The sequence below is a fragment of the Apostichopus japonicus genome, chromosome 20 (assembly GCF_037975245.1).
Source record: "Apostichopus japonicus isolate 1M-3 chromosome 20, ASM3797524v1, whole genome shotgun sequence".
Taxonomy (NCBI): Eukaryota; Metazoa; Echinodermata; class Holothuroidea; order Aspidochirotida; family Stichopodidae; genus Apostichopus; species Apostichopus japonicus.
Genome location: NC_092580.1, coordinates 27,391,109 through 27,417,390, shown reverse-complemented (window position 1 = coordinate 27,417,390; position 26,282 = coordinate 27,391,109). Strand labels below are relative to the sequence as shown.

The 26,282-nt window shown below is 36.2% G+C and overlaps 1 protein-coding gene across 2 annotated transcripts in view; it reads left to right on the top strand.

Annotated features, from left to right (window-relative positions):
* Positions 1-24,537, top strand: part of LOC139961071 (mitochondrial 10-formyltetrahydrofolate dehydrogenase-like) — a 37,317-nt gene extending 12,780 nt beyond the window's left edge. For both annotated transcript variants that reach the window (XM_071959925.1, XM_071959924.1), the window contains exons 2-22: positions 295-436; positions 1,337-1,571; positions 4,674-4,839; positions 6,225-6,329; positions 7,230-7,319; positions 8,118-8,252; positions 8,680-8,808; positions 9,815-9,903; positions 10,597-10,738; positions 11,055-11,237; positions 12,019-12,083; positions 12,658-12,808; positions 13,212-13,282; positions 14,032-14,225; positions 15,218-15,311; positions 15,856-15,955; positions 16,659-16,757; positions 17,879-18,044; positions 18,374-18,479; positions 18,866-19,065; positions 20,325-24,537. In XM_071959925.1, the coding sequence (XP_071816026.1) occupies positions 301-436; positions 1,337-1,571; positions 4,674-4,839; positions 6,225-6,329; positions 7,230-7,319; positions 8,118-8,252; positions 8,680-8,808; positions 9,815-9,903; positions 10,597-10,738; positions 11,055-11,237; positions 12,019-12,083; positions 12,658-12,808; positions 13,212-13,282; positions 14,032-14,225; positions 15,218-15,311; positions 15,856-15,955; positions 16,659-16,757; positions 17,879-18,044; positions 18,374-18,479; positions 18,866-19,065; positions 20,325-20,389 (2,721 nt within the window). In that variant the 5' untranslated portion in view covers positions 295-300 and the 3' untranslated portion in view covers positions 20,390-24,537. The remainder of the gene's footprint in view (positions 1-294; positions 437-1,336; positions 1,572-4,673; positions 4,840-6,224; positions 6,330-7,229; positions 7,320-8,117; positions 8,253-8,679; positions 8,809-9,814; positions 9,904-10,596; positions 10,739-11,054; positions 11,238-12,018; positions 12,084-12,657; positions 12,809-13,211; positions 13,283-14,031; positions 14,226-15,217; positions 15,312-15,855; positions 15,956-16,658; positions 16,758-17,878; positions 18,045-18,373; positions 18,480-18,865; positions 19,066-20,324) is intronic.
* Positions 24,538-26,282: the final 1,745 nt, after the last annotated feature.

Below are 26,282 nucleotides of genomic sequence, written 5' to 3'. Positions count from 1 at the left end.
AGCCCCATCTCTCACATCATGCTGTTCCATCGATAACATATGTCACCAAGAATATTTTGTGATGGGGGGGATTACAAATTTGTGGAATGAATTAGCAAGCTCATGCAATATTCTGCAGAATGTATGTGACTTTCTCAGTCATCTTGTAGTTGTTACATGTATTCAGTTCAACGTTTCTTTTTGGGGATTTTGAATTGACATTTGATCCATTTAAAACCGTACCAATTTATGTTTAGTATAATTTGTCCAAATGTGGCTGCTCCTGTATCCCTTTATAAATTTTTCAACTTTCAGAAAATCATGTCAAACTTGAAGATTGCAATCATCGGCCAGAGTCAGTTTGGAGAAGAGGTCTACAAGCTGCTGAGGAAGGACGGTCACGAGATTGTTGGCGTATTCACCATCCCCGATGTGAAAGGCCGGGCCGATCCACTGGGTACTGTACATGTCCTTCGCCTAGTTACAATCTTTGTCCTTCTAGCATTTTGCTCTGAAATTCCAGAAATGATCTATCAATGAACATTCACGGTAATAAACATAAAGCTGCATTTTGTTTTGGTGTCCTTGCTGAAGGGAACAGGAATCTATGCGATGGTGTGTATGTGTGTGCCTGTTTGATGCCTTCATACCTGGTATGTTGATCCACCTTAGGAGCACCTGGAAGTAAATATTGAAATCTGTGTAGGCCGAAGGTCATTTGCAGTCACAACTGAAATGTGTTCAATTTTCTAGAACATAAGTCACACTGTCTCCATGGATACTGTGGAAGGTCACAGGTTTTGTTATCATGTTTTGATGCTGTTCACCTTGTCAGTATACAACTGTACCTAACATAAATGCACAATTGTTGTTATGGTTACATTGCAAGTTTTAGAAAGTGTAAAACTCCCAGCATTTCATTGTAGATTTTGTTCATGCAATTAACATTTTCCACCAAAAGTTGTCAAAGCAGCTCCATGTTGAGTCTAAAAACTGAACTTTTCTGAACCAAGGTTTGATTACTTTAGGTTGCTTACGTGTCGTAAACATTGCCCGCATCTCTCAGAGCATTGCTTTCACTAATTGTGTTTACCATTATCTATCATTAATCTCTAACATACTTTGCACAGTGTGGAGTATATTTGCAAAGATTCAATAATCATACCGTGGGTTGGTAACGTGGTATTTAAATATATATATATATTTATATGTTGAAGTATTACTTCTACTATTTACAGAAGAAATGAAAGGGGTTTGTAAAGGTACCAAGTGGAATGTTTTATTAACATAGTCTATTTATCAATGTGATATTTCAGTAATTTTAACTAGAACTTTATTAATTTCCGTTTGATGTCAGCTACTGCTGCGCAGAATGACGGCGTCAACGTTTTCAAGTTTCCCAAGTGGCGGGTCAAAGGTGAGCCCATCAAGGACGTCGTGGACCAGTATGCCAGCGTGGGTGCCGAGCTCAACGTCCTCCCTTTCTGTTCCCAGTTCATCCCCATGAATGTTATTGACCATCCAAAGAATGGTTCCATCATCTACCATCCATCCATACTTCCAAGACACAGAGGAGCATCTGCTATCAACTGGTATGTCGTCCTGGTGCCATTGCTTCATTTGTTTTTTTTGGTTTGTGATGTTTTGTAAAAAACATACAAAACATATGTTTTGTATAAAACATGTATGTTTTGTATGAAACATTGTGATAAAGGTATCATAATGTCTTGGGTATGTTTACATCGTGTGGTGTACTGCTATTAATGCCAGTATCTCCGTTTTTTTGTTTTTTTAATTTATTAATTTTATTAAATCAATGCTATTAATGAGCAAAAGAGCACAACATACATTTGTATTCTTGCTACATGTGCATCCCATTTAATAAAGCTGTCATTAGGTGTCCACACAACCCATGCATGGTTACAGCAAAACTCTTTCCATTGAATCAGAAACTTTCTAACCAATATGTAGTATTTACATTGCAATGGGTTGAAAGAACTCCTAACCCTGCTTAGTCCTGCCTTGTTCCCCAACTCCGACTCATACTGTACCAGGCACATAAGTTTACTTGCACTCGTGCTCGTGCTGTTTTGCTCATACCAGAAGTCTCACGATAGATCATAACCCTCATATATCAGATACTGAACTTGCCGTTGCTCACATTTTTAATTAGTAGAAAATTTACGATTCTATCAAACAACTGCCACAAACACACATTGAACTCAGCAATTTGTTTTTCTTTTATCTCTTTCTTATCTCATGAAAAGTTTGGTCATGTTTTCGTGTTAAAGGTAGACGCGCTTATTAATTTTGATCTGTGGGAAAGAGCTGTGTTTGTCAGCATATTGCAAGAATGGCAACAGTTCTGCTACCCTAACAATCGTAAAGTGATGATACTGTATCGTGTAAACTGATGATACTGTATCGTGTAAAGTGATGATACTGTATCGTGTAAAGTGATGATACTCTATCGTGTAAAGTGATGATACTGTATCGTTTAAAGTGATGATACTGTATCGTGTAATGATGGTACTGTACAGTGTAAAGTGATGATACTGTATCGTGTAAAGTGATGATACTCTATCGTGTAAAGTGATGATACTGTATCGTGTAATGATGATACTGTATCGTGTAATGATGATACTGTACAGTGTAAAGTGATGATACTGTATCGTGTAAAGTGATGATACTCTATCGTGTAAAGTGATGATACTGTATCGTTTAAAGTGATGATACTGTATCGTGTAATGATGATACTGTACAGTGTTAAGTGATGATACTGTATCGTGTAAAGTGATGATACTGTATCGTGTAATGATGATACTGTACAGTGTAAAGTGATGATACTGTACAGTGTAAAGTGATGATACTGTATCGTGTAAAGTGATGATACTGTATCGTGTAAACTGATGATACTGTATCGTGTAATGATGATACTGTACAGTGTAAAGTGATGATACTGTATCGTGTAAAGTGATGATACTGTATCGTGTAAAGTGATGATACTGTATCGTGTAAAGTGATGATACTGTATCGTTTAAAGTGATGATACTGTATCGTGTAAATGATGATACTGTACAGTGTAAAGTGATGATACTCTATCGTGCAAAGTGATGATACTCTATCGTGTAAAGTGATGATACTGTATCGTGTAAAGTGATGATACTGTATCGTGTAAACTGATGATACTGTATCGTGTAAAGTGATGATACTGTATCGTGTAAAGTGATGATACTGTATCGTGTAAAGTGCCTGAAATATCAGTCGATGGAAGGATCGATGGTAGGGTCGATGGTAGAATCGTTACTTCGATCAAGTCCGTGATCTGTGTACTCTTTAAATTGGAGCAGTTTGGTTTTTTATGGTAGGATGTGCAATCTATGGATTGATATCCATAAATACCATCTGTTTAATTACAGAACTATCAAAGTTTGACACTTCTTTGGTACCTTTTATCAACACTTACTGAGATAAGGTTGTTTGACCCAAGGGGGCTCGGCTCGTCAAGCAAATAAAAGTACCCTGAACCGGTCTCATCAAGCAGTTGTTGTTTGTGTTTCGATGTACTCATAACAGTGCGGTGCTATGTTTAGCAGTGACTATTAATAGAGTTAGTAGAGTTTGCGAACTTCTATTTCAACTTGTGAAGTTCATGAAATCATTGCACCTCTGGAAAGTCAAAGGGGTTATCTCAGTTTGTTAGTCATCATGAGAGATTGTTGCTAACTGTTGTAGATCTAATGATGGTAGATCTAATGATGGTAGATCAATTTTGAGGTAATTTCTTGTGAACTTCTATATCAGCTTGTGAAGTTCATGAAACCATCGCACTTCTGGAAAGTCAAAGCCCTTATCTCAGTTTGTTAGTCGTCATGAGAGCTTGTTGCTAACTGATTTAGATCTAACATTTTTGTTTTTATCAGTTACTATAGTAGTGTGTACTGACAGCTTTCCAAAAGTATATGCTGTAAGATGGAATATACTGTATGGCATAACTTAATGATATGCATAATGGGCACACTGCTACCCAAATGCAAGCACTTTGTTTTTTGTACACTGAAGTGTAATGTATTCAGTATTTCATGAGATATATACTTTGTTGACTTGAAAAACTATCGTGTACACAGGATTTATGTAAGAAGAAATGTATTTGAGTAAGGCATAGTGGACATTGTATTAATTTTAAATTAACTCATCTGTGTATACAGCAGGTGATAAGAATCACGCTGATTCAGGACTCACAAGCGAGCCTATCTTCTGCAAATCGTTGAAAATTGTCAAATTTGTAGAACAGATTATCAATGGGTACCGGAATATGTTTTGCAAATGACTTAAAAGATTCTTTTCTTTGTTTACATTTTGTATAGCAAGGTTTCCATGGTAATAACTCTGCTCAATGGTGACAGCATTTGAACACCATCTGTCACCTATTCAGATCATTGATCAGCAGCTCTGCTCATTGGTGTAAACATGATATGTGTGCTTAGTGGAATTAACCCTATCATTTGCAGTATTGGAAATGTTATTAAAATTAAATTTGTTACTGCACCTGCTTTCCCAAGAAAATGAAATGAAAATGAATTATGTATGAAAGCATGTAATATGAATTGATGGAATTTTTTGTTTATAACAGTATATTAAATTGCATTGTAGCACTGTTTCTTCTGAGCCGTTGGTTTCTGTTGTCTTCACAGGACACTCATGAGTGGAGATGCGAAAGGTGGATTCTCTATCTTTTGGGCAGATGATGGGTTAGACACTGGGCCCATCCTCTTGCAGAAGGAGTGCGTGGTAGAACCAGATGACACTGTGGATTCCTTGTACAATAGGTTTCTATATCCTGAGGGTATCAAAGCTATGGTGTGTACTTAAGATCAAACTTACAGTAATATTGTTTCATATAGGGCAAAGGAAACAATCTATATTGATAAAAGACTTTATGTATCTAGGGGATCATTGCATTGATAATATCAGACAAAGATAACATAACCATAATGTATATAACATAACATAGTAAAATAACACATAACTGTTACATCACCAAAACATAACATAGCAAAACACATCACAAAGCACAGCATAACATAACATAACCATTACGTATATCAAGTAACATAGCATAACAACACATAACTGTGTTACATCACAAAACATAGCATCACATAGCATAGCAACACATAACTTTTACATCACAAAACATAGCATACCATAAAATCATATAACATAGCAAAACAACACATAACTGTTACATCACAAAACATTGCATAACAACACAAATGTTACATCACAAAACATAGCATAACATAGTATAACATAGCAAAACAACACATAACTGTTACATCCCAAACATAGCATAACAACACATAACTTAAGCATCACAAAACACAGCATAGCATAACATAGCATAAGAACACATAACTTTTACATCACAAAACACAGCATAGCATAACAAACCATAACTTTTACATCACAAACAATAACATGACATAAAATAGCATAACATAGCATAAAAATATAACACATGCTACCCTAATTGGAACTTGTATTTTTTTTCGATCCTTTCGTGTATCTTTAAGTTTTTGTTCTACTATGCTGTGTTTTTGTACTCATTTTGTATCTTGTAATGCCAATTGAGACATCTGCATAATGGGTGATATAAATAAGTATTATTATTATTATTAATTATAACATTTCCACAACATAAAATAACATTGACATAACAATTGCACACAAGCATGCCCATCCAGACACTCTATAAAAGTAAACATTGCTATTGCCTGAATGAATACTGGTGTCAAATACAAGACAGATGCAATCTAATTCCAAATCTCTATTGAAGTATGGCTATAGAGAAGATGTTATATATATTTCCATAATGCTACCTTACCCATACCTTCTTTATAAGGATGATTAAGATGGAGAACCAGTTCAGCATTCAACCAGCTTCCAGACACATTTCAACTTTCATTTCTCAGTCATAATGTCAAAAAAACAAATAAAATTGGATGTTAAAATAGTCAGGACCACAGACTGGTAGAACAACTTCAGAATGTAAAGTTGTTGGGAAGCATTAGCATTTACAACTTAAGTTTGGCCATTCCAGTTAATTTAATTATCAATATTACTTCTCATATACTTATAAAAAAGACCTCTTAACTGCCACGTCGTTGATCATTCTTTTCTTAATTAGTTTTTTATCATTACTTTTTTTTCATATCATCTGGTTTTCTTTTATTACCTAAAAGGGAGAAGCAGTAAGGCTCATCGCCGATGGTAAAGCACCGCGTATACCGCAGACAGAAGAGGGCGCCACCTATGACAAAATTTGGAAGAAGAAGACTTTAGCAGAGGTGAGTTGTAGACGATAATGTTAAAACAGGCTGGTCGCATATCATTGCTTCAAATTATGTCACTTTAGTCTTTTGTTCGGTTCCATTGTGTTTCTTCTCTTGTGGAATGATGATATGAGTTGGTAATTAGACTAATTATGCATCAATAGTACCAATTTCAGCCCAGAGATTAATATGCAAATAAGGTTTTGACAGGTTACATTATTGATGACAAAAAAGTGTGGTAGGTCTAGGCTTACTGTTAACAATTTCTCTTTGAAATGTCACAGTTTTTGTAGCTGATGTGAAATTTGAACATGGTTGGACATTTTTTATGTTTACGAAAGTATCTGCATGAAGAATAAGTCTGGAATCGTCCTTTAAATCCCAATTCATGGTTGCAACAGCTTAGACCGGGCATTTAAGTGTAAATTCATTGTTAAATCGAACTCTGAAAACTTAATACTAGCACGAGGTTACCAAAGTTTTGGAATCTAAACACAATTAACCATATTTATATATTTGTATTGTAGTGTGTCACTGTTATTTGAGACCACAAATAGTGTGATTGTTTCCTGTTGACTTTGTACATCAACATAACAAAACTATTACCATTGTCTTTCATTTCTAACATTTTGTATTACACCTTGAAAAAATATGTCATCTGATCATGTGAGAATTTTCATGTTGATTTCCAAAGGTTCCAATATATTGATTTGATATGTTTCCAGGTCACCACATAGCCTTTTAGTGTTGAAAATGATCATTTCTCTACAAGGATAATGATTTTGAAAGTCTTGAACTAGTCCAAGTTGTTCCTAAAACTTGTTTGCAAATGAAGCTTCATAAAAACCTGTTTTTGTGCATTATTATTCTATGCAACCTTAAAACCTTACTTGTTTTCTTTTCCTTGTACTTTAGATTAAGTGGGACCAGCCTGCACTCACAATTCACAACTTCATTCGTGGAAACGATAAGATACCAGGAGCGTGGGCAACACTGGATGGCCAGGTAGGATGGATGATTCTAGATTGTAACAGCCTTATTTATGGTTACATCCTGGAATGCATAGAAATTAACTGATAGTGTAAGGTGCGACACAGTTTAAGAGCAATGGAAAAAAAGCCATTCCTTTGCCAATGAAATATTGCAAACTTAAGCTTTTTAATGTGTAGCTGATCTCTAGAATTCAAAGATAATCAAATTCTTTTGTTTCCTTTTTGAAAATAAAAGTAAAGAGCTACATAATATGTATTTTACAGATTCTTATTATAATAATAAGAACAATACAAGATTCATTGTTCTCTATGACTGGATTTATATTTTGGGATATGAGGCAGTGGGTTAAGGTGGAAGCCTAACACCCACTCGCTGTTGTGGGGGTAGAACACTGCTTGGGATATGGGGCAGTGGATAGAGGTGGAAGCCTAACACCCACTCACTATTGTGGTTTAGAACACTGCTTGGGATATGGGGCAGTGGATGAAGATGGAGGCCTAACATCCACTCACTGTTGTGTGGGTAGAACACTGTTTGGGATATGGGGCAGTGGATGAAGGTGGAAGTCTAATATTCACTGGGTGTTGTGGGGGTAGAACACTGCTTAGGATATGGGGCAGTGGATGAAGGTGTAAGCCTAACATCCACTGGCTGTTGTGGGGTAGGGCACTGCTTGGAGTGAAATAGAGATTTTCTTCAATCTATGTCCTTTATATGGACTTTGAAACTAGCACAAAACTATAACCATGGTAACCATCTTTCTTTTCTTTTCTTTTATTCTCTTTCTGTTGTCTTACTGTTTGCAAACAGAAAGTTACTCTCTTTGGGTCATCATTGTTCAAAGGATCCACTCCCTCGGGTACAGAAGTAGAGGTGCCAGGAGGGTCAAAGCCAGCTATCGTACACAAAGGAGGCATGCTCTTCTTTGGCAGTGATGGTCAAGGGGTGAGTTAAGAACAGGGTACTAACATTGGTCAGGAGACGTTATCGTGTGTCCAGAGAAACTAAACTGTTTCCTTTTCAAAGAGCCGCTTCCTTATAGCTTGGTGATGGTAACTTAAGCAGCAATACACCAGAGTAACACATGAAATATCTATCTTAATGGATTTGTAATTCTTATTTTGCTTTTGAACTCAAATGAGTTTGTTGTTTCTTCTTTTTCTTTTTGTGTGATCATTGATGGTATCTGGAATGGAAACTTTACTTCATCCACAAAGCAAGAAAAGAGTAAAAATGGTGTCGTCTTCTTGGTTGCTGTTTTGACCTCATTAACCTATCCATAACTGCAATGGTATAACCATTTTAATGTGTAATGTTTTTTTTGTGTATAATTTGCATATTTTACCCCTCTTTGTCTGATTTTTTTTAATAGCTGAATGTAAAGACCTTACAGTTTGAAGATGGTAAGATGATCCCTGCTAACAAGTACGGTCAAGCAGAAGAAGCTCAAGAAGCATTGGAACTGACAGAGGAAGAAGTAAAGATGGCAGACACCATCAAGGTAAAGAACTTTAGTCAACTAGAAACATGACGGAAACATTCTGTTCAATGTCACATCAGTGAAATGTCACTGGAGGCCCTTATCCACCAACGAACAATCTATGTAACCTGTCAACGATCACTCATCACTAACTACATTGAAACTGAACAATAAATGAATCATCAGTAGTAGTAGTGATGGACTGATGGTAACATCTACCTTACCTATCAGTTAATATTAGTAAATAACATATACCAATCATTTCATGAGCAATAACAAAATGAAGGTAACATCTACCTCACCTAGCAGTTAATATCAATTAATGACATATACCAATCATTTCATGAGTAATAACAAAATGAAGGGTACATCTATCTCACCGATCAGTTAATATCAACTAATGACATATACCAATCGTTTCATGAGCAATACAAAATGAAGGTAACATCTACCTTACCTATCAGTTAATATTAATAAATGACATATACCAATCATTTCATGAGTAATAACAAAATGAAGGTAGCATCTACCTCACCTATGAAACATTTTTATTAAGAACCATGTAGTAACTAAATTTAATGGGGATGGACCTTGCTTACCTACTTTTTATATGAAGAACACTGAAATACATTCTTAATGAGCATTACCTGAACCATCATGAACCGTAGCAGACTGAAGGTAACATCTTCTTTACCTATCAATAAATAAATGATATAAAAGCATTTTGTAGTACACCAACTATGAACCGTTGCAACAACAAGTAGCAAAAGTAGTGACGGCTCACCTAACAATAAATATCTGAAGTTAATACAAAACGATTGTCCTTAAAACTTAATTAGATTATGTCGATTCAGTGTGAATACATGTTTTACCAAGAAGACATCTAAGTTTCAAAAAAAAGTAATTTATTTCATTCATGATACAATTCCAAAAGATATATTTTCTGTTCTGTCATGCATGTGTATATTTTCATGTGTTTTTAGTTAATTATAAAATCAAAAAATAAATTGTATTCTCTTTCTTCAAGTCCATATGGGTAGGTATCCTTAGCAACGACGATATCACCAACGAAACAGACTTCTTCAAGATGGGTGCTGGATCCATGGATGTTGCACGGTAAGCTATCCCATTATCTATTCATGGATTACTGGTTTAAAAAAAAATTAATTAATTAATTAAAAGAATTAATACAAAGAACATAGAACAGCATTTACCTGATAGTTAAAAACTTCTGTCCTTTGGATTAATGAATGTGCACAAGTAAAAATTATGTCAACTTGTTGCTGTTGCCAGGTTACATCTGTAAAATAATCTTCATTTTACAAACATAAATGAAAGCGCCCATTTACAAAAGGTTTTCTGTGTTGCCAGATACATTCGTTAAGTCGTTATAAACTTTACGGATAACGACCTTTGTGACATTTGTCTTTTCCTTTGGATAAATGAATGTAGACAACTGAAAAGATTTCTAGGTTCTTTTTTGGGAGCGATATCTCACACTTCGTTGTTGCCAGATACATTAGTTAACAAATTGTAAGATTAAAGAATATACATCCTTTGCATACATCCAAATATGTTAAACCAGAGGTTGTGATGTTTATATATTTTATAACGGAAACTGTAGAAAAGGTTTTAAATATTTCTATTCTGCAAATGTTGAAAAAGTTATTACTCCTATTTTGGATATTTTATTGACAAACCCAGAACATTTTATTGCTGGTGAAAATTTGTAAAACGTGAACTAATTTTCCAGCCACAGTCATGTCTACTTTTTTTCTTTTTTTTCTTTCTCTCTCTTCTTTAAATTAGATTGGTGGAAGAAGTCAAACAAAAGTGCAATATAGAACTGAAGAACGAAGACGTTTACATGGCAACCACACTGGACGCTTTTGTACAATTGTCCGTACGGAAGGGACGGGGCTTGGACGAGGAAGAATTCACTTTCGATGCAGTAAGTTTCAGATTAATCGAATAAGATTTTAGCAACAACTGTATCACCATTTCTAACCAAAAGAAACCATCAACATTATGAGATGTCCATGTCAGGACTTTGTATTTGCAATCTTTATAATAATTTTAAAAAATGCTCATATAATTAATAGTTTCTAAATATTAACTTTTCTTGTGTTTTTTGATCGATAAAACAGAGTGGTATTTTAAATAAAAAATCTACTTTAAAAGCAAATTTGAATCAAAATTATGTAAAATGCACCCAAAAATATTGATATAATTATTCTAATGTTTTTGTTTCATCTATTGTTATATAGGTTGAGATGGAAGTCAACAATATGACCATTAGGTTCCCTCATCAGCTCTTTATCAATAATCAGTTTGTGGATGCCAAGGATAACGTGACCTTTGAAACCATCAACCCCACGGATGAATCTGTGATTTGTAAAGTGTCAAAGGCCTCCGTTGACGATACAGACCTAGCAGTCGCTGCTGCCAAGGTGAGCAGGAGTCTCTGGTATTGTTTGAATCTTACCGATGATAAAAAGTTAGATCTCTAGATCCACCCAGTCGCGACTGTCTTTCTTCTTCAGTCGGTTCTTTCACGTCGCACTTCAAAGCACTCGTGCCGACGGTATGACCAGTATGAATATCATGTTTCTATCCAGATAAGTGGTTGGAACTGGTCATACTGTCAGTATGAGTGCTTTAAAGCATGATATGGGAGGACAGTATGGAGTGGTAGTAGCACTAGAAAATTGTCCCAATTGGCTGGCTATAGTATGTCAATTTGTGCATATCCAGTAGTTATCTTTTATTATGTACAGCCAGTTGGGACAATTTCCTAATGCTAGTACCTCTCTAAACTGTCCTCCCATATCATGCTCAAAGCACTCATACTAACAGTATGGACAGTTTCTAACCTTGATATGATAGAAACATGATATTCATACTGCTGGTACTGACAGTACAAGTGCTCTGAAGCGGGACATGACATTACAGTATAGAAAGAATTGTCCCAATTGGGTGTTATTATAACACTGTACAGTATAGTGTTGCACAAATTATTCTCACAATAATAAAACAGAATCCTAGCCAGATCAAGACAGAAACAGTAGCTAACATGGCCTTTTAATACCATATATTATTCAGGGTGTATGATTGCCTTAATACATGGTATGGTTTTACCATCACACACAGTGCCTAGTTACTCGTGCTGTAACAATTTTTCTTTAGATTAAATCATTATAACTAACTGGTGTTGTTGTTCTGTTTCCACAGGCTGCTTTTGAAGAAGGAGAATGGGGCAAGATGAATGCCAGAGACAGGGGAAAGCTCATGTTTAAGTAAGTTTATCATTTTGTGGTATTTGGTAAACAAGATACTGCTGTAACATGGGAGTAGTTGTATGACTGAGGGGGGGGGGGTTTGGGATGGTTGCTGGGGCAGTGAGAGCACGGCCTCCCACCTTCCATTGTCTGTTTGGGGAACATGGTTCAGTCAGAGGAGTGTTGACATTCATTCAGGGAAGTGATAGACCACTGCTGGGAGTGTACACCCACCCCCTTTTCAACTGCACACACACAAAATCAAGTATTTATAACTTAGCAAATCCTTGCAGTTTAGAGCTAATTAAACACCCAATTTTTAGTCTACTTACGTCTCAGAATGCATGCACCATTTGACACTGTTTCTTTCTGGGGAGCCCCCTGCCCCACCCCCCCCCCCCTTAATCATGCCAATGTTTTATCAAAGCTTTGAGACTTTTAGGTGTGTTCAACCCAAATGAACATATAAAACACATATATGATAAGATCACATATTTGTGCATTGAGTAGCCATACCACCCTGCACACACACAGAGTCAGCTGTGTGTGGAGAGTCTATCTTTATTGACAAGAGTTGTGTTCTTACTTTCAGACTTGCGGATCTAATGGAGGAGCACAAGGAAGAGCTGGCCACCATTGAGAGCATCGACTCTGGAGCTGTATACACACTGGCAATCAAGACACACGTTGGAATGTCCATCGATACATTTAGATACTTCGCTGGATGGTGCGATAAGATCCAGGTAGGGTCACAGGATTCCCCTTCCCCCCCTCCCCCAAGTTGGACCAGACATGTCCCTCATTTCTATCTGATATGCGCTTCTGAGAGCATATTTGCACAATTTAAAAAAAAAATTAATTTAAAAAAATATTTAGTAATAATATAAGTTCCAACAACATTGTAATGAATTAAGTTGAAAAAAACAGAAGTATTTAGCTGATTTAATTTTAGCTAGCGATTTGGCATTGATCAAGTAGTATTTATAAAAATTGTGCAAGAAAGAGTACTGTTGCAGTAGCATTCATTACTCTCCTTCCCCCCCCCTTTCCCCTCTTGGGCTCAGTCCCCTTGGTCTGCATGGTTAATGTTTTGCCTTATGAAAGGTATATGGGAGGTAATTATTCTTTTCTTTTCTTGTTTTCTAGGGATCAACAATTCCCATCAATCATGCCAGGCCTAACAGAAACCTTACTTACACAAAGAAAGAACCAATCGGGTGAGTAGCGATTCCTGTTATAAAAGATCACTGATGGATCAAGTAAGAACCCACAGGACCTTTATCAAAAGTTGATCTGCCCTTCTTAAAAATGCTTTATATGTAAAGGACAGGATGATAACAGTTACATTTTATTTCCTATAAACTCTATTCTTTGATAATCATTGATCATCAGAGATGTTCATTTAAACATGAATGGATAAACACAGCTCGCAGGATATGACTGTTAACCGGACATGTCTGTTTTCCTAACCTTACCGGCATAACAGACTTTAGGGCATTGCATCTTTGAAGGAGATATAATAAACCATTTTCCACGAGCTGTGTTCTAGGAATGCGTATTATAAAATAACAATTCAATAAAGCTGGCAAGAGTCATATTCCATTTATATATTCTAAATAAAACAGACTTGATCAAGTTTAAAGCTGACATGACCAAACCATTAGTAATTTGAGTTTGTTGTCATTCACTACTTGACTTGGTTTTTTTTTTTTTTTTGGATTTGATTTGCAAATTTGATTTGCAAATGTTTCTTAATCTTTTCCAATATTTAGCAATAACCTTTCATCGTAAAACAAATGAGAAAAATAACAGTCGGGAGGATTAATAAACTCCTATTGCTTGTGAATTGAAATTAAAGTAGCATTTATTATGAATCATACAATTGATATGCTTACGAAATGTCAACAATAGTCCTGGTTTACAAGTATATTTATGTTTTTCCTTTTCACATCTTTCTATAATTTAGAGTCTGTGCCATTGTGACTCCTTGGAACTACCCCCTCATGATGTTAGCATGGAAGATGGCTGCCTGCCTGGCTGCTGGTAACACAGTGGTCCTCAAGCCAGCTCAGGTTACACCCCTGACCGCCCTCAAATTTGCAGAGCTGGTAGTAAGAGCTGGATTCCCTCCAGGTGTCATTAACATCCTTCCTGGATCAGGTTAGACTGTTAATTTTTTTTTTTTTAATTTATGAAAAAGTGGTGGCAATCAACTCAAAAATGTGCTAATGAAAGCACTCAGTGTAACTTTACTTGTTACGATTAATAACGATAAAATTCCATCTCGTCGGGAGTTCAGAGATAATTCTTGAAACCTCCATCTAGCAATCAGGGTGGAGACAAACTGTTATTTATTCACTCAACAAATAAGGAAACAAAACTCACAGTTTTTCTGTTATAAGTGTTATGGATTGGATTAGATTAGATCAGTCACAGAAACAACAAGAGACTCGATTGAAATAAAATAATAAGAAAACCTCTCCCTCTAGGGGCCGTGAACACCGAGAGGAATGGTTTCACGTTTGGAAGGAGAGGAACAGTAAAAAAAACATCAGAAGTTTTCATTGTAGAAGGGATGTCAATGTTAGTGATTGTTCGTCCACCTACACATCTCAAAACTTCTGATACATCATCTTCTGTAAGCTACTATTAAAAATTAAAAAAGTTATTTCTTTAGGATAAATGTAATATTCATATTTAATTGAAAGATTGCAGAAATTTCTCAAGTATTTCTTCTTTACCCAAACATGAGGCATATAATGACTGTTAACTTTAGGGGAGGACAGGTTCATGCCAGTGACAACCTTTGGTACAAATTTTTGTATCGAAGAGAAACAAGGCTCTGGTACGTCAGAAATGAAAATGTCATAGAGCTAAGGTATGAGCTGATTTTTTGAATGTTTTGAATGGTTGTTGAGGTAATTAATCCTACATTTTGGCAACTAACAAGGTACTTTGCACAAAGAGAGATGACAAATGTTTGAAAACTGTTTTAATATCTACTGCCAAGAATTCTGTGAAGTTAACTATTGCTGTTGGACACACAGCTTGCTGTTTTGAGCAATGTCGTTAGTGCAATCATGTTTCACAATCCTTTTGTTTACTTTGATTTGAATTCTTTCACTGATTTGCTTCTCAAATTTGTCTGTCAGGTTCCGTGGCCGGTCAGAGGATGGCTGACCATCCAGATGTGAGGAAGCTGGGATTCACTGGCTCCACGCCCATCGGTAAACAGATCATGAAGAGGTAAGTTTGGGGGCCGGAGATGTCAACAAGGGAAAAGAAAACAGCCATGTTGGGGTGATACCTTTCTGGACAGCTGTATTGTCTTGCAGGCATTCCCCTAATTTTGAATTTTAAATTAGATTTGTTTAATGGGTATGCACTCGTTAGTCGAATAATTAATCAATGAATGGCCGTTGATATTACATATTTGTATATTCAATTGTTCTTAAAAATTTTATCTGCCTCATTTATATTTATATTGTTCTAGAAAATATGGTCATTGTCATGTCTGCATTTTAGTCAATGTTACTCGATGATTTTAATTTTAGGATATCAATTTATAGATGTGGTTGAGCTGTTCAATTTTCTCTGTCATATATTTTACTTTTCAGGTAAATGCTTTTAAGTATTCTTTAATATACTTCCAAATATATTTTGAAACTATTTTTGTTTATTTATATCGATTTTATATATTAATATTGATTTATCAATTTCTTTAAAATATATTTTCCCCCCCACCCCCCCCCCACCCCATAGTTACCACATTATCATCCTTCCATTTCAGCTGTGCCGTGAGTAACTTGAAGAAAGTTTCGCTAGAGCTGGGTGGTAAATCGCCGCTGGTCATCTTTGCGGACTGCGACCTCACCGTAGCTGTCAGACAGGTGAGGAGAGAGATTAAAGTTGAAAGAATAATTATCAAATATTAAAAATAAATTAATGTTACTGTAGTTAATCCAAACTTACCTTTGTAAGTGTGAAAAGTTTCTTAGGCAAAGAACAAAAAAGTACATCTGTAAAGAGAGAAATTTTGGCACAAATTTATAAAGTTGCTATAACACTGGCATGTTTTTTGAACTCTTTTCTTTCATGACAGTAAACTTGACTGTCATGACAATTTTCAGGTCTGGTTGGGGTTGTTTTTTGCAATACCTGAGAAACATATATATTATTAAGTGTGTAGGTTCTAGCTAAAATAGTGACTATTGTGTGGTATTATATAATCATAGTTATTGATTGCAAAAGTTGCTCTGTATAGTTCTTACAAGTTTACAGGTCGGAAAACAAAATAACATTTTTCTGAGTATAACTGAGATTACAGGGAACCATTAGTCATGGGATAGCTTGATGATACCTGCAAGGGTGTTTAATGGAATGGGCTGAAGGTTAATCCCCATTCTTTCCCCTCCTACCCCATACCCTTCCATCACCCTCCCACCCCATCCTCACCCTTTCCTTCATTCACCTCTTCCCCTTGCACTTCTTTCTAACTAAATTCAATTCAATTTGAATATCTTTGTCTACCTGTAAGAGTGCTTGTCATTCAGCATCTGTTTTACTTTTTCCTTCATTTGTCCTGGTCCGTAGTCATTGGGGGCAGTCTTCTTCAACAAAGGTGAAAACTGCATCGCTGCCGGACGGTTGTTTGTGGAAGACACAATCCATGACCAGTTCGTAGAGAAAGTGGTATGTTAAGTGATCCTTTATATAGTAACAATAAATTATTATTATCCACCCAATTATCCAATCCTTTGCTGTTAATATCCGTATTTTAAATTTTCTTTTTATTGAAGGATATATCCAAAGGAAATGCATTCTTTTGTTTGTGGAAATACATTTTCCTCTGGATAAACCCTTAAATTTATGCCTTAAAACAAAGGGTTAATATGGAGCCAGTTTAGTTGGCATAATTTTCCGGTGCTATTACCACTCTTATATGGTACTTTTGATGTACTGTTTACAATTGTACTGACATTATCAACAGTTTGTAACATATAATCTGATAGAAACAAGAATATTCATATCGCTCATACTATCGAAACAAGTGCTTTGAAGGGAGACATGAAAATAGAGTACATGGAGAACACTTTCCTAACTAGGTCAACAGACATTACAGCACACTCTGTACTCTGGTATATGTAGTTAATTGGTTAGCTTACATGCAGTACTTAGCCCCAGCTACTTGTAGAAACACATTCCCTTTTAATGTCATGAATGTGTCTCGCATTATTGTAGCTTCTAAAGACAGCTGCTGTCTATTTCTATTGTATTCTAACAATAAGTGTCATCATTAACTTGGATTCTAACGATAAACATTTTCATTTCTTATTATATTCTTAAGATAAATTCCGTCACTTTCTATTGTATTTTGGAGATAAATACTGTCACTTTCTATTGTTTTTCTAGAGTTAAATACTGTCACTTTTTATTGTTGTTCTAGAGTTAAATACTCACTTTCTATTGTATTTTAGAGATAAATACTGTCACATTCTATTGTTTTTCTAGAGTTTAATACTGTCACTTTCTATTGGTTTTCTAGAGTTAAATACTGTCACTTTCTATTGTTTTTCTAAAGTTAAATACTGTCACTTTCTGTTGTTTTTCTAGAGTTAAATATTGTCACTTTCTATTGTTTTTTCTAAAGTTAAATACTGTGACTTTCTATTGTTATTCTAAAGTTAAATATCATCCATTACCGTTGGAATCTAATGATCAATACTGTCAGTCTCTGATTTTTTTTGCTAAGATGAAACATTGGTTAAACGTACATCAATTGTATTTCTGTTAATTTTGTAACTCGTTACCAGGTAGAGGAGATTAAGAAGATGAAGATTGGAGACCCGTTAGACAGGAGTACATCCCACGGCCCTCAGAACCACAGGGCCCATTTCGAGAAACTCATGGAGTACTGCGAAATTGGGATCAAAGAGGGGGCCACTCTGATATACGGTGGCAAGCAGGTTGACAGACCCGGTAAAGATTTCATGATTTTGAGGAAATATAAAATTACGAACAAACCTGCTTACAGAAAATGCGCACACAACTGTTATGTACCAACTTTATTTATGTACCATTACATTTTGCTTTTGCTACACAATAAGTTTTCCTGGGTTTTTTTTTGGGGCACCAGATTTTAAATTAAGTTGTTCTTAAGTACCTGATACTTCATGAAGCACTAGTACTTTGAAATTTCATGAGGTAAATGTGTTGTCAATTATGTACCATGTGCAACCTTGTTGAGGGGTTTACTTTTCCTGGTGGTTAGATGGTTTATCACGGTTTCTATTTATGGTTCACTACAGGTCTTTTCATGGTGCCGACTGTCCTGACAAACGTCCAAGACCACATGTTTGTGGCCCAGGAGGAATCATTTGGCCCAATTATGGTGGTCAGTAAATTCAGTTCCAGGTTAGTCAATTTTACTTTTCAGCATAATTTGAGGCCTTTTTGTAATTCAGTACAACAAAAAAGTCCTGCTGGTTGCTTTTGAATAAATAGTGGTCACTTTGAAAATACTGCCACTCTTTCTTTTCGACCCTACGTTCAGTATTGAGGCAATGTTTTTACATTTAATCAGCGCAAAAATGTAGAGGTGTTTCACAGTTTGTCAAACACATTTTGAGAAATACTCTGCAGGTTTCATCCATTCGTCGTCTTGTAACAAATGAAGCAGCTGCTCAGAGGAAAAGCAGAACGTGAAAACTGCATTTTGCTTCACATACGACGGCATATATACGTACCAACATCTTGAACCACCTTCATGAGCCTGTATCTCTTGATCGTCATTTCCACAGCAATATCAACGAGATGTTGAAGAGTGCCAACGGTACAGAGTTCGGTCTGGCGTCCGGTGTCTTCACCAACGACATCAGAAAGGCGATGTACGTGTCGGACAAGCTAGAGGCTGGTACCGTCTTCGTGAACACCTACAACAAGACCGACGTTGCTGCACCGTTTGGCGGATTCAAGCAGTCCGGATTTGGGAAAGATCTGGGTAAGTACAAAGCCAGAGATGAAACTAAGGAGGTTTGGGTGCTAGCAAAGGTAGGCACTTGGGTTGTTGTCATGTGTAGCCAGTTGGGACGAGTTCCCTAATGCTAATACCTCTCTAAACTGTCCTCCAGTATCATGCTTCAAAGCACTGGTATTGACAGTACAAACAGTTCCTAACCTTGATCTGATAAAAACATGATATTCATACTGCTCGTACTGACAGTACGAGTGCTCTGAAGCAGGACATGACAGTACAGTATAGACAAAATTATCCCGACTGGGGTGTCATGTGATTGCATATACAACAGAAGACTCCATCCGTTACGAAAAGAGAAAAAAGGTTTTCAAGGTTATTTTAGGATAACATTTTGTTTCTCGATATGTTAGCTAGTTAAGATTGGTAGGATGTCCGGACATTTCATGTATGGCAAAGACAATGATGATTTCATCTTCTCATATTTGTGCGTATTGCAGTGGCGGCGCCAAGGGGGGACTTGGGGGGCTTTAGCCCCCCCACTGAAGTAGTCAGCCCCCCCATTAGCCCCCCCCAACTGAAATAGGCCCCCCAAAAAAACCTCATTGAAACAATATAGCCTACCCAAATTTTGTCAGCCATAACGCAGTGCTACAATGGTCAATGGAAATTTTGATGAATTTTTCACATGATAATAGTCACTGACTCAGTTGTGGTGCAGGAGGCCTTGTTTTGGTGACTGATAAAACAATTCACCGACAGGTTTTCTCATACGGCAATGTCGTGTGCGTTTCACAAACAGCGTGTATACAGACTAAAACAGGAGTTGTGTCAGAGAGCGCGATATAATAATTGAGCAAAGGAATTGGATCTTTCACAGCAGGTAATATTTTAGTGATACGAAAACTGTGAATTGGTATCTTCCATTCTAATTTGACTAAAGTTACTCACAAAAAAATGCATATTTTTGGAGAAATTTTCAGGTGACAAAAGCCTCGCTAAATACCACCATTTTGCATGTAGGCCTTTCCAGGATTGGGAAAAATTTCAAAACCCCTCCCCCAGGACGGCGATCACTCAATCTTGTAAACCACCCCAAAAAATGGCTCAGCCCCCCTTAGCCTCCCCAACTAAAAATTCCTGGCGCCGCCACTGGCGTATTGTTAAACTTGTTGGAAGATTCCTGAGGTTTCATGACAAAATGCATTGGACTGTTTTTTCTTTCTTTCTATCTATCTATCTATCTATCCAATTACCATTCTCATTTTTGGAATTTTTTTTTTTAGGTCAAGAAGCCTTAAATGAATATCTGAAGACGAAGACCGTTACCATCGAGTATCCAGAATTCTAACTTCTTGAGGTACCATCACGATCAAATCTACAAAAATGCTAGCTCATGCCCCCCCCCCAGCCTTGAGCAATGATCCTCGTATCTCATTCAGGAGAGAAATATGCATTTTTTTATTGTAATCTTGATAAAGCCTTTCGTCAAATCGTCTTCCATGACTCGGTGAATTTTCATATGCAAAAAGTACGCGAACGGAGCGAACCGAATATAAATTTCAAACTGGCTGGAAAAGGTCTGTAGGTGGTTTACGCCAAGTATTACTTAATACTTTAATGTATTTCAAATATCATGAATTGTGACACTCCAAATATTGCAGAGAAAGGTTTGAAAAATTGTTTATTTATGAAGCTTCAGTTTTTAAAAATCAAAGTGTCTCAGTAAAAGGGTAACATTCTAGCATTTTAAAAGTGGTTTGAAACCAGCTTGAAGCTATGCTACCAGTTTTGCTCTTGTCATATCTGCTAACAACAAACTTAAAAGTTCAATAGATGATAAATATTTGCAGTAAACCTATGCACTTTCATGAAAAAGTTTGTTTTGACTTATTTCAATTTTTAAATCAATTCCAGCAGTTTATAAGAAAAACAAGCCGTGTGATTTCTGTGAAAGCGGTTTGCGTTCTTGAAATATTTCTTGTGGGACTTCCAGTAGATTTTAAAGCAAAAAGGTGAAAGAGAAACTGGAGTAAATAGCACCCCTGTTACCATGGTTACCGTCTCTTATGGTCCTAGTAACCGTTCGTGGTACGGGATCCTGTTCATAATTTTTCTTTAAACAAGAAAGCAACATTATCTCAAGTATGGACATGATAAACTCAACACTGCAATTTTTTGTAATTTATTCTTACTGAATTGTTTTGGTCAAACTGACTTCAGGTTTAATACAAGAAACATATGCAATAAATGTTTTCCAGTAATATTTGAGATGGATCGCCAGATTTTATTGCTATTTTTATCGCTATTTATGGATGATACCTAGGAGATAAAGTAAAAGTATCTTCTTCCATGACATGAAGTTGCAATTTTATTTTGTGCCAACACTAAGTTCTGGTGTTTGATAAAAGGTGCCTTAGAAGATTGTTGGTAAGGCATTGTCTGCATTTTAGCCTGCATTTTAGCCTGCATTTAGTTTAAGCAGTCTACATGGGTTGATCAACTGTTCATAATCCAGGGACAATCCCAAAGTTATTGATGAAAAATATCTGAAAATTTTATTTCATTGTAAACACATGAACTTGGTGGAAAACTTCTTTTTAAGTTTTTTTTAACAATTCTATCAGTTTGAAAACAGTATGAAGGACAGAATAATGTTGTTGCTTATTGACTTTGCTTTCAAGCAATACTAGAAATAGCCAGCTTGACTTTTTTTTCAAGCAGTGCTAGAAATAGCCAGCTTTTTCATGGTTTCTGCTTTTTTTTTTCTTCAAGTACTTTTCCAAATTGCTGTTTTCTTAGTTTTTCACTTACAGTACTTCAAGATATTTCCAACATGAAAAAGAATAAAATATGTTGAGGTGACGTTATATTTCTTGATGCATTTAACACCTTTCCCTGAACCATGGAATGGTTTTTTTTTTGCCATAAGTCGGTAGCTTGCGAGTGCATTGCGTATTTGGTAACGGTTGTGCCTGGTAATGGTAGAGAAAGAAAGTGACAATTAACAGTTTTTGCTTAATTACCTTAGCAGCTGATCAGTAACATAAACACGTAGCCTGTCTTAACTTGTACAATTTAGACCCAAATTCCACCTTATGTGAGTGAAGAATTTTTTCTGTGATATTTTTAATTATTTTTTGTCTTGTCTTTAGTTCTTGATTTAGGAAAAGTCTGTAAGTTTGAAACATTCATTGTAAAGTGTGGTACATCCTTGTTAAATCCTCGCAGCAAAAGTCATATTCAGAGAAGAAGGTATAAATGACAAGGAGCATTTCAAACCATTCAAAAGAAAAACTAGAAAATAAAAAAAAGTCATTTCACAGAGAGTTCTTTGTAAATTGAAGTGAAACCATTGCGAATGAAAGTTAGATATATTCTAGGTCTTCCTCTCAAACGGTTTCTCCTCTGAAAGGTTAACAAACGGTTTGTTCCTCTTATCGAGTTTCTAACTATTTCATCGACCGGATGAAAAGGTCATGTGAAGAATGAACTTGGATAACCTCGAACATTGTAGCCTCTCGGGAATTTTCCGAGAAGCAGATACACTTTTTATTTTATTGAATGTGCCAATGGCATTGACAGTTCTAATTTTGAAGCAAGAGGGGGGTTAACCAAAGGGACAAGTTTTATTTATTTTATTTTTTTCCCCTTCGTTTCAGAGTTCTTTGTTTGTGTGAGGATTCAAGAAGCATTACTCATACACATTTCTGATTAGTAGGATCCAATTTAGAAGGTTCCCAATTAGACAGGTGATTGTTTAAAGGGGTACTCTTTGAATGTGATTGGAGGACTGCTTCAGACATAAAGGGATGTACGTTGTTTTTGTCATGCCAGGTCGATTTTTGATTAAGAACGTCGAAATGTTTTTAACGAAGAATGTTGAAATGTTTTTAACGAAGAAAGTTCAAATGTTTTAAGAATGTTGTCTGTTTTTAAACAAATTTTAATATCTATATTGAAAAGACTGATTGTTCACATATAGATATATGGACTGGATTTGTGTGTTTGGGTGTGTGTCCAACTTTGGTACTTTTAGCATAATATCTTTTAACCTGAATTTCAGTAAAGTTCTTTTCATTAATGATACATCAATGTTTAAAATATAATATAAGTGATATTAAGTTTTATGTGAAAAAAGAATTTATGGCAGCATACCAAAAAAAGACTTAAAAGTCAGCTGATGGGAATTTGATGTCAAAAATATACATCTGTTCTAATTCTTAACATTCTTTTACATTTTATAACAATCCATCCTGCTGGTAGAGCTTTAATAAGACATATAGTCTTGTAATTTTATGTAGATATATAATGTGATATTACATAAACACATTGGCATGATGCATCGTATTTGTGTAACGATAAATAAATTTATGTGTCATATTGTGTAACGTAAACCATGGTACGACGGGAACACTAAACACGGTGCTTTACGGTAAATGCCGTAATGTTCTGTTTTACTATTAAAGCTTCTAGGATGAAGTTTACCCATTGTCGTTTACTCTTCTAAGTAACAAAATTTTAAAGCAAATAGGAAGGAGTAGGTCAAATTTTTAAAAGAGAGGTCAGAGACATAGCAGATATGTTTCACTCACATTTGGTCACAAAAGTTGGGGGCATCAAATGATGGTAAAGAGACATTGAAGTTGAGGAAAACATGTTTCGTTAAGTCGGTGTAGATATTAGAGCGGTGCAACAACTTAGGATTGCATTGCACACGAACGTTGACTGGAAACAGGACTTAATGAAATTGTGTTCTAGTGTTGATTAGACAAAGTAACATTATTTTAAATTATGTGATTGTATCTTAGCATAAAAGTTACGTTATCTCGGGGGGGTTTTTTGGGGGGGGGGGAGAAGGGTAAAGTTTTACATTCTTAGGTTTGCCTGATTGCTTGCATTTCACTTGACTATTCTTTATTTGTTTATTCTTCACCCGCCTTTAGATTTAATCTTTATAAGATTTACCTTAACAGCTAGCCTGTTTGTCCATCAATTGTGTCTGTCTGTCAGTCTGTCTATTATCTGTCAGTGTATCGTTTGTCTCCTAAAGTTTTTTTTTTTTTTTTTTGGAAGAAAATTTTTAAATGCATGATGAATATTTTTTCTTTTTCATATTTCTGTAGATTTCATCCAAACTGTCATATTTGCATTCTGGTGATGAATATCAATATGAACTTTTAATATATCATGTGGTTACAAACAAACCAACCAAGCAGTTTTCATCACTGCAAGGTTGTTGTACCTCTTGTTTTTTCCTTCTTCTGTTGAGGTCATTTTGGTATCCTGTTTAAACCCAGACTGTAAGTAATTCTTCTTCTCTGTGAGAACCAAGATATGTGGCTTAACAGCCAATGTTTCACATTTGCTTGCTGAGTATTAATTAATCAAATGTATAAACTTCCTTCATCGAAAGACGTGTATACTAAAATTATTTTATCGAGCAGATTGTTATAGATAATCAAATATATCAACAGAGTGAAATGCCAACAAATATTACTCATTTTCTCCATATTGTCCTTTTTGTTTCATATTTTTTTATTGGTTGGGGGGAGGGGGGAGGGTGGTAATTCAAAATGTATTTGACCACTTGCTTTGGTAAGGCCCATTTTTTGTTTGTTACCTATGATTTCTTAAACCATTTAATTCATAATGTCAAAATTCGATCGAGACTGGGGTGGTCTTTTGGGGAAACAAAGCCTTCGTTGGATCCACGATTCGACCAAGAGCCTACCGCCCGCCTCAGTCCCATCTAAAAGTACCCAAGCTCCTCAACCAAACAAAAAGGTAGGCTAAGCACTTAATATCCAGGTCCGATGAGAGGGGAGTGGGCCAGGTGTCTTCAGCTACACACAGTCAATTATGGGTTCAAAAAACTTGCCCAATAAAATATCCTATAGGTACCGCACCACAATTAGAGTAGTGTACATCCGCTCGAAAAGTTAACCATTGTCAGAGAAAAGGTGTAAAAGTACCTAAGGTAAAGCCTATTTAAGCATGTTATCAGTTACTGTCATCGTTTGTTCTGCCTTTATATGAAAGAGCATAATTTAAAGTACAGATGGTGTGAAAATAGAGAGGATCGAATGTGATATAAACCATTTTAGAAAGTCTTTGGTCAAATGTTGATATTACTCCGAGCGAGCAGATGGAAGGGTGGGGGTTCAGTATGCTAAATTTGCTCCTCTTCTAGCGCAAAAACTAAACGGTCATGATATGAAGTTTGCAAGTGCTATGATAGGCCAAGTTCTCAGCAATCATGTGGTGGGAAGGATATACCAGTGGAAAACTTCTATCTATGCTTTGGCAGGTCTTGAAAGTGACGAGTTTAGTGTGTAAGTCAATGGAACAATTAATTGTGGTGCGAGACCTTAAAATTGAGGGCAAAATGGTGGCCTGGTGACATATCTGTCCTCTTGAACCCGACCTGACTCCAGGCGCCTCCAATATTACCGTATGCGAGCCACTCTCCACGTTTGTAGAGAACTAATTGATACAGCCTTACATCGCAGTATCATGCACTTTTCATGAGCTTTTCCTAGAAATTGTTTCGTAACATTAGACGCTCTCACACTTTGCGCATACTTATGGCGAAGGGGTTAATTGAAACACCAGATGTCTATTTACAATGACTGAAACTTAAATCGCGATGTGCAGTCTGATGATGGTTAATATGTGTTAGGTCTATTGCATACTGACAAACGGGGAAGTGAAGTGGACATCATTTCAAAGTGAGGTGGGATGGGGTGGGGGCAGTGGGTTCTCCTCCGACTGATTTTGTTAGAAGCTATATCGGCTGTAAGCGAAATTTTAGGAAAGAGAGGTGTGGCTTGTGAGTCGTTGAATGTGACCTCCATGTAGAAGGGGGGGGGGGGATGGCTTCCCAGAACAAAAACAAAGTTTAGCCGTCAAATGGGGCATTCTGAGTGTTGAGTTTTCGCGTATCGGAGACGACCATATCATTTCATTTCATTCATTTCTGTTATCCAAAAGGAGATAAGGTTTTCCAAACTTACTAACGGGCATAGATCCCCCTTAATTCATGTCCACTTGATTACGCCCTCTGACGTCAGTAGGCTAAACTGTCTTAGTATTAACTAAATTTATCTCGGATTTGTCTCATTCTTAAACGGAAATTTTGCAAAAATTTAATATAATATACCATGCAAATGAATTAGCTGGCGGCAAACACTCCAAGTACTCCCACCCGTACCACGTCCGTAATGGTCATATCAAGATAAAAA